Here is a 9,091-nt window from a genome sequence, read left to right on the forward strand (position 1 = left end):
TGACCATTTGTTTAAAGGATATTTTTTTTTAATTGCTGACAAGAAAATCTCTCTGAAAGTCTAATGATTGAAGAAACCTTACTTACAAATAGGCAGCAGACAATCAGAAATTAGAATGGAGAGTTTTCTTATAAAGTTACCAAAAATTTAAATAACTATTAGGAAAAATAGATTCAATATTTGGTTAGGTTTCAGAGTAGCAGCCGTGTTAGTCTGTATCCGCAAAAAGAAAAGGAGGACTTGTGGCACCTTAGAGACTAACAAATTTATTTGAGCATAAGCTTTCATGAGCTACAGCTCACTTCATTGGATGCATGCTGTGGAAAATACAGTGGGGATATTTATATACACAGAGAACATGAAACAATGGGTGTTACCATACACGCTGTAACAAGAGTAATCAGGTAAGGTGAGCTATTACCAGCAGGAGAGTAGGGGGTGGTGGTGGGGACCTTTTGTAGTGATAATCAAGGTGGGCCATTTCCAGCAGTTGACAAGAACTCCCCCATACTCTTGTAACACCCATTGTTTCATGTTCTCTGTGTATATAAATCTCCCCACTGTATTTTCCACGGCATGCATCCAATGAAGTGAGCTGCAGCTCACTAAAGCTTATGCTCAGATAAATTTGTTAGTCTCTAAGGTGCCACAAATATTCCTTTTCTTTTTGCAGATATTTGGTTATTCAATCATAAGCAATAAGCATTCTACTGCCAGCAATCTGGGCATTCAGAGTGGGTCACTTGTGGGCCATTTAGGACAGTGCAGTAAGATTACGCTTTTAAAAAGGGTAAAAGACGTAAAAGGAAATCTACAGGGCCAACCATGTACTTTTTACCCAAGGTTTGATTTTTTTGCCTTGTAGGCACAGTGCTTAGCAAGGGGCTGTGCAGAGCTACAGAACTCTAAGGGGAGTATTGGGAGGCATTCTGCCTCAGGCAAGCAGAACCTGCTAGAACCAGGTGTACAGCTTACTTTCACTCACATGGCCAGTGAGCTCTGCTGGCAGATGCATAAGAGGAAGGAGAACAATGACATTGTATCTCCCTTGGTGAGTGTGTAAGGAGCAGTTCCTGTATTTCCCTCAGTGCAGGGACTGTAATTCTGCTTGGCTTTTATGCAGGCCAAGCAAAGAGGTGGGAAGGGGGGGGAAGTTCCCTGCACACATTTCACACCTAGATAAAGGCCTGGCAGAATCTGGCCCTCATTAAGGAATATACAGTTGGCCCAAAATAAGTCAATTGGAACATAAAGGATGTTGTATATGTGAGCTCTAAGGCTTCACTCTCCCATTAGTTACCAGGGTCAGATCTTGTTTTCAGTGAAGGCAAGAGGGTGAAAGGAGTCTCTCCATACCTGCATAGCCTGTGTAAAGGCCAGGAACAGCTGTGTTTAGGAGGACCCTTCCCTATTCCTCTGGAGGCTAATGACACCATAAAGAGAGCAGAGAGGGGCAGGGAGGAGGTGGGGCCATGGCTCCACCTCAGCATGGGTTACTAGATGGGTTTGCAGAAGGTATTACGCATCCCATAAAGGTGTAACAGCATGGCTCCATGTGTGTGCCAGGTATCTCTAGGAGGCTTTGTGCTGACCTGATGCAGAATGCCTCTCAGTGCTCCCTCCAGAACAGTGTGACTCTACCCTGACCCTTGCTATATGCTGGGCCTACAAGGCACAAATGAGCCCTCATTCTGAGCCTGATTTTGCCACGCTTTCTCACACTGAATAGCACCTTACTCCACAAGTAAACCCACTGAAATCACTGGCACTACCCAGCAATTAAGGGACTACTCAATAAAAGGATTGCCAATTTATTATCATTCAGGAAAAAAAATAACTTAAGTCTCTGTTGGAAAGCTGTGTAACAGAGAACTGGACACTACTAGATATAAAAAAGAAATCAGATAGGATAAACTAGAGAAAGATGGAGCTAGACTGCTTACTCCCTGTGCAGTCATTTACCACCTGTACAAAACACTGCCAATGAGATTTACACTCACTCTGCATGAATGTAATGAAGAGGGGACTCAAACCCTTTGTCTCTATACATTGTATTATAAAGAGAATGCACAAATGAAAAGGAAACACTTTAATAAACTTTAAGAGAATAGAATAGAGGAAAGAATTCACTTAGATGTTACATATTTGAATATATTTGAACAGAATATATACTTTCACACTTCTGCTAATGGTTTTTTGTGTTTGTTTGTTTGCTACCATAAAATGTAGGGAAAGAAAGATTATGTTACAATACTGTATTGATATTTTCATCCTGCCTATAAAAGTAGCAGTCATTTTAAAAAGTTATGGTCTTGTAATGAGAAAAGATCTAATGCTTACTGGTATTTTAATGTCTGGATAATTAAATGTACTTAATTTGAAAACACTAAGTTATTTAATGCAATAGAGTTACAATACTAGTCAACGTAGTTATGTTCGTCATCATGTCTATATCATAGTGATTAGTTGCTTTCTATATAATCATGTCTATATCATTAGATTAAATAAAACACTTCCAGAATGTAATGAAAAGGTTTACATAATGTAATTGCAATAAAGACCTACAATTTTTAAAAGAATTTGAAATAGTTTATTTAAATTCAACAGTACTATTACAATTTGGCTATTGTTATCAAACTGAAAACTTGACAGGCTCCCTTCAAACAAAATCATTGAGGAATCATTTTCTATAGTAACATGATCGGTATAATCTATTTTAGATAGTCATGACATGGATATATTTAATTTGAATTGTCTACATAACAATTTTGATGCTATTTTAGGATAAAAAAACCTTCCATCAAATCATTGCTCTGCCTAAATTGCTATTAGATATAGCTAATAGCAATTAAATGTGGCCATGGACATACTGAAAATGTATACCATTATGAAATGTGCGGGCATGTAGCCTTAAATACATCTTTTAACTTTATTTGCACACACTAAGCTTCACATTCTGTTTTTAACTGCTGATGAAATTTGGGTGAACATTTTAAGTTGCTTGACTGACAGTCTGTTTATTGTTTAACCTTTTTATTGGGCTTCTAAAGAAATGTATCAAATATTTACAAATCTGAATCTCCCTACAGCAAAGCAGACAACAAATATCTTCATGTATACAACTAGTACTATTAGTCTATTTACATTAAAGAAGAATAGTGTATTTGAATAATGTATTTTTCAACAGTGGTTCCAGGGTGCTAATTTATTGGCCAATTTCAAAAATAATTCTATAATGTAATTATACACATAATAAATGTGCTATATTTAACACAAAGTTGCATATGGTGAAGAACATATCAAACTATCAGTTAAAATGTTTGTTTAAAATAGATTTCACGTCATCTGATCTTCAGAAGTATGTGTTAAAACATCAAGGACTAGATTCACAAGGGGGATTTAAGTCCGACATTTAGGCACCACTGGAATTCACAAAACCACCACTCAGCTGCCACCCAACCTTGTAGGCACCTAAAGTCCCAACGTGCCTACATTTCCATTGGTGGGCATGTGCACAACCATTAAAGTCCTGACACCACTAAGTTGCTTGATGCCTGACTCATGCCTAAGCTCTAGAGAGATTCACAAACTTGGCATTTTCCTACTTGTCTTACCTGCAGGGCCTTATCTGGCACACATGCTGCGAGCTCACCTAACCTGGACAAAAGACAAGAGGAGGAGCTGATTGTATGCTTGTACCCAATAGGCCTGAGGTTAGGGCACTCCACTATGAAATAGGAAACCTGGGTTCAAATGGCTGATCTACCTTATTTAGAGCAGGAACTTGAACCCATGTTTCTCACCTCTTGGGTAAGCACTGCAACCCCTGGGCTTTTGAGTATAAAAGGTGACTTGTCTTCATTCCCTTGTGAGAGTAGGGCTGACCTAGCTTAAGCACTTAACCCAGGAGAAGATTCACAGCTAAGAATCCCAAACAGTGATAGGCATCTCTCTTGGACCTGGAGTTAGGTGTTTAACTCTGGGAGAGGATGGGCTTATGTCTCCTTGGCATTTCCTACTATCTAATGTAGGCAGTTCTGTGCTCAGCATGCTGGCTTTTGTGAATCCCTTTCTTAGGTGCCTATGAGGGGGTGTGCTCTCCACACTGGCCCTGAGAGAGTTGAATTAGGCTATGTGGAGGGCACTAATTAGGAGGCAGCTCACCCGTGAGAGAACAGGTAGGGCTTCTATAAAGCCAGGAGGCTGGCAGCAGCGGGGAGGAAGCTTCCAGTCTCTCTCCCTGAGTTAAAGTCCTATTGGGTTCCAGGAAGTGGGCAGGTACAAACCTGCCCATTGCTAAAAGGACCCTCTCCCAGCCTTAGGGGAGGATCCATAAGGCCTAGGAACTCAAATAATTATGGGGGCAACCAAAAATGTAATAGGGACAGATGTCAGGTGTCAGAGTAGCAGCCATGTTAGTATGTATTCGCAAAAAGAAAATGAGTACTTGTGGCACCGTAGAGACCAATACATTTATTTGAGCATGAGCAGGTGTGAAGGTTAAATGGTCAAACAAAAGGAACCTGAGGGGGACACCGAGCAGAGAACCCCAAACAGTGCCCACTGCTTCTCGAAGGTGTCAAGGGAGCCAGCAGATGCTGCCCAGAGGAACTCTGGCCAGATACGTGAGCAAAGGCAGGATCAGAAATAGGCCCCATAGTTGCAGGAAACCCACTCAGCCAACTTCCTCTCCCTGGTCTTATAGATGGCTACTTTGGCCAGGGCTAGGAGGAGGCTGACAAGGAGGTCCTGCAATCCCTGAGTTAAGGTAGAAGGAAGGGAAGATAAGAACCCCTGAGAAAAGGTAGAGGAACCTAGGAGGAAGGGTTTATCTAATAGGCGTAACAACGAGGGGTCTGACTAGGAAGACTGAAGAATGAAAAGCTTAGAGACACACGGTAGGAAGTAGTCCAGGGTGATAGCAGTAAAGTAGATGCAGCTGCAGAACTTAGCTTGCTGTAGGGCCCTGGACTGGAACCCAGAGTAGAGGGCAGGCCTGGGTTCCCCTGCTATCCACTGCTAAGTGGTATTGCTAGGGGCAATGAAGGGAAAGACTGCCTGAGTCATTGCAGGAATGATGTAGTCAGGATGGTAGGCATGAGGACTGCTCTACACTGCTGGCGCAGAAGGACTTTGAAAGACTCCCCTGGAAGGAGAAACTGCAGTGTGACCTGGCTGGAGGGCCAAGTCAGGAAACAGCTGTATCATGATCCTATGAGCAGGAGGAGACCTTCAATGGGGAATGAGAAGAAAGGGGACACTGAATTGGGTAGAGCTAATCCCCAGGATCACCAGAGCAGGTTCCACCCAGGTGTGAGTAGAGCACCCCAAGACAGTGCCTAACTGTCCGTATGCATTGTATAGGGAGCCTGGGTCCGTAACTTGGGGTTGTGAATTCCACTAGGCAACAAAGCACCTAAACGTTAGGTGTTGAAATACTGTGCATTCCAATGCCTAAGTCCCCCTTGTGAACTTTGCCACAAATGAACATAAAATCCTTCCCATGTATTCACCTTACATTATTTTGCTATGAAAAAGCTTTGCAGTGGAGACTTTAGGCGCACAGTGAGTAAAAATCCCATCAATTTATAAATAAAATTAAGGGATTGAGAAATCTCCAAAAGCTTAAAAATCTTGAAATTGAGAAATCTCCAAAAAGCTTCAAACTGGTAGTATTTGCTTTTACAATTTAAAACAAATTCTTGATCTCTACTGTTGACTTCACACAGAGAGGAAACTAAAAAGAAAGTATATTGGATTATAATATTATACACGTTGATTTCTGGTGGGGAGGGTGACGAAGGAAATATACAACACCAAGTGCAAGTGTGCTAAGGGACAGATTCTGCAACCTGTTGTCCATGGACCTCTGGGGGTCTGCAGACTGTTTAAGCTTTCCAAACATTTCCATTTGAAATTTTTTTAGGGGTCTGCAAATGAAAAAAAAAAAAGGTTGAAAACCACTGGAATAGATTGTTACTATGCAGTTAGTCCTATTGAGTGCAATGGACCTACTACCAAAGTAAAGTATTATTCAGAGTAAGTGGGTGTGGCAGAAACTAGTCTTAAATTACAAGTGGTAATGAAGACTGAAAGAAGCTATCGTGAATAACATTCTATTTACAAAAAAATTAGCCAAGTACAAAGTAAAACAGTGTGAAGCATGAAATTGGTGATTCATTTCTTCACTGGTGCTGTATAAGATTTGGGTTGTGATCAGTAACCTGGAATGGAAACATGAATGCAATCCTATAACCACTCGCTAACTCCAGTTGCTATAGCAACCTGATACAGCTTTGTAAGGGGAGATTTTAATGTCATTTCAAAAAAACTTTAATCACCATAGCAACACAATTTAGCTCTTTGAAGCATAATCGTATTTTTTAAACGAATTTTTAATGTGTGTATCTTACTCCACTTGTATTTCCTTCCCTCTGGAAAAGACAAAAAGCATCTCATTGCAAAGGAAAGATGGAACGTAACTATCCTTGCTTCACTACTTCACCATTATTCAAAATACAACAGCAGCAGAAGGGTGGGTGTGGGGGTGTGTGGACAAGTTTAAAACATTTCAAAGTAACTTTTACACCCTATTTTTTTTATAATGGGAACTGTACTATTTTAACACACAAGGCATTAGCATTCATTCATTCTGGCTAGTCAGTTCCACAAGTTGGGCCCCTTTGAAGCAAAGAGGTTTCCACGAGAAAGAAAGGTTTCAAAATTCACGATGGATACATAGACTGATGAGATGAAGAAGGCGGACTCGTTATTTTTAGGAAGTCAGTGTATTGCAGAGAGAGAGAGAGAGAGAGAGAGAGAGAGACTTACCTATAGTTGACACTACTGTCCCCACAAAATAGAAAGCCCCAGTGAAGTCCCATCTTGGTCTTACGGCATCTGCCCGGATGCCCGCGGCCATGGCTGCTTCGTAACTCCGCAGGAAGTCCCTTAGCTCAGGCATACTGATGTTGAATATTTGGCTGAAGTTTTGGAGGGTCCTGTTCCAGCGATGCTGAGCCTTGACTTCGGACGGCCTCTCGAGGGCCGAGAACACTGTAGCTCCAGCTGCCAGATAAACTGCGATCAGGGCCGCTAAGAGGAGGAATCTGCCATTGTCCTTGTTGAAATGGGACAAGCAGCAGCAGCCCTGCGATCTCCGGCTAGACATCATCCACATTTCAGCACCCCCGACCCGGCGGACAGTGACCAACACCTCCTCGAAGACACTGGCATTGGGCTACTGTTAAATTCGTGGAATCCCGAGGAAAAATTGTAGCTGGTTCATTGCAGGTGCTTCTTTTCTCAGTCATACTTAGCAAGAGCCAGCGGGGAGCCCTGAACTGCCATGCTGATTTCAGTGGCTGAAGCTGCAGTAGAATACAACTAGCCTGAAGCCCAGAGGGTCCTGTGGACAATCCCCACCTTGGCTTTAGCTTTCCTTGGAGCCACGTCTGGAGTTCCTTTTTCCTTTGAGCTCTCCACTGAGCTCTGAACTGCAGTGGCCATTGGTTTCTGGGAAACGGCTTTACTCCGCATCCCCATCCCCTCTGTGACCCTATTCTTTGTATCCAGCCTGCCACCCGCTGACAGACACGGTCTGTCTGGCGTTCTCTTTTGGGGAAAGTTATTGATTTCAGGAGCGCTGATTTTTGGTAGCCAGGGTGAATGGGGTCCAATGTTTTCTCATTCCAATTCACAACTGTTTGGTCATGACGAATTCAATGGAAAGCTGATGTTCGCCAAATAATATTACTTACATCACGCTAATATCTTAAGGTTTTATTTGCAAAGTTCTGGGGACTTTGCCCGGGTAACAGATCCGTTACATTCCGCATCTTAAAAAGTATTTTCTGCATCCACTGTGAGTCCATATTTCCATATACAAGTCGCTGCATCATACTTACAGGCATCCATAAGTATCCCCTGAGACCAGTGTCGGTAGTTAGGGATCAGCTGCGTTTAAAGCAATCTTGATTCTGTCGGAGCTCAAGATTTGGCAAAACACCGTGAGTCTGGCTTTCAGCTTCGTTGTTCCATCATGCGCACTTGTCCTCTGCATTTGCTCAGATTTTTTTGCTTTCATTTCGTTGGGTGAAAATGCAGTCACACCTTTCTGCAGACCGTAACTGCTCTGGGTTATAACATAGCTACATTCAAACGTGCCTCTTTGCTCACGAAAAGGGCTCGACAAGTTTTTTAGTCTAGAATCCCAAACGGTTTAAGGCTTATTTTGTAACAAAGCACGGGATGTATACCCAAGTTACTTCCTCTGCGCGCACTGGTGTAGACTTTCAGCGGGATGGTTCCTTGCAAAAATGCATCCGTAGGCAGCCATGCAATTCACCAAAGAGGCACATTTCAATCTGGATACGCGTGACTTTTACTTTTTTGCCTGACTCATTCTAGGAGTCCCCTATTGGACTCGATTTCTGTCTCCACCTGAAGTCAGCGTAAGCGCCTTGGTGTTAAAATTCATTGTAAATCACAGTATTCAGCCAAACCGTTCCCGCCCCCCCCCCCAAAGTCCCTGAACTAACCACATCTAATGGCACTTTTCACTCTGGCTGCGTGCAACCGAGCCTCGGAAGATGCGGGGTTAGTCCAAAGGGCGATTTACAGCGTCTCCCAGAGCCGCGGGGCCGCATGTTTCACAGGCAGCCGGGGGGAGAGAGGCGATCCTTGAGAGCAGGCAAAGGAAGCTCGCGAGCTCCCCTGCCTCCGCACCCTGGGGAGCGCTGCCGCCGCCACCTCTAGCGGGGCTGTGCGGCCGCGGCGGCTCCGGCGCGCACGCTTTCGCGCGGGGCTAATACCTGCTGTGTTCTCCTCGCTTGTGCACAGACTATGCCGAGGCAGGTCCGCGGGCACCTAGCAAAATGCAAAACGCCGGATCGGAGGAGGGTGGGAAATGGTGGCGCTGCCTGCCCGCCAGCCGCGGGGCGTGCGCTGTTTGTCATAGGGGATCCCAGAGGCGGCTCTGCCAACGCCGCAGGTGTTCGGGGCATTGCTCCAGTCAGCGGCCCTACGAGCCGCACTGGACCTAGTCTCCAGGAGCCCCAGAAAGGCGGAGATGCACAACACCCGGCGGAGG

At 43.8% G+C, this 9,091-nt stretch overlaps 1 protein-coding gene across 1 annotated transcript in view; it reads right to left on the bottom strand.

Moving 5' to 3' along the window:
• KCNK12 (potassium two pore domain channel subfamily K member 12) overlaps positions 1-8,821 on the bottom strand; it is a 63,854-nt gene extending 55,033 nt beyond the window's left edge. The window contains exon 1 of the mRNA XM_038396606.2: positions 6,832-8,821. Within this exon, the coding sequence (XP_038252534.1) occupies positions 6,832-7,180 (349 nt within the window). The 5' untranslated portion in view covers positions 7,181-8,821. The remainder of the gene's footprint in view (positions 1-6,831) is intronic.
• Positions 8,822-9,091: the final 270 nt, after the last annotated feature.

The sequence above is a fragment of the Dermochelys coriacea genome, chromosome 3, assembly GCF_009764565.3.
Source record: "Dermochelys coriacea isolate rDerCor1 chromosome 3, rDerCor1.pri.v4, whole genome shotgun sequence".
NCBI classification, from domain to species: domain Eukaryota; kingdom Metazoa; phylum Chordata; order Testudines; family Dermochelyidae; genus Dermochelys; species Dermochelys coriacea.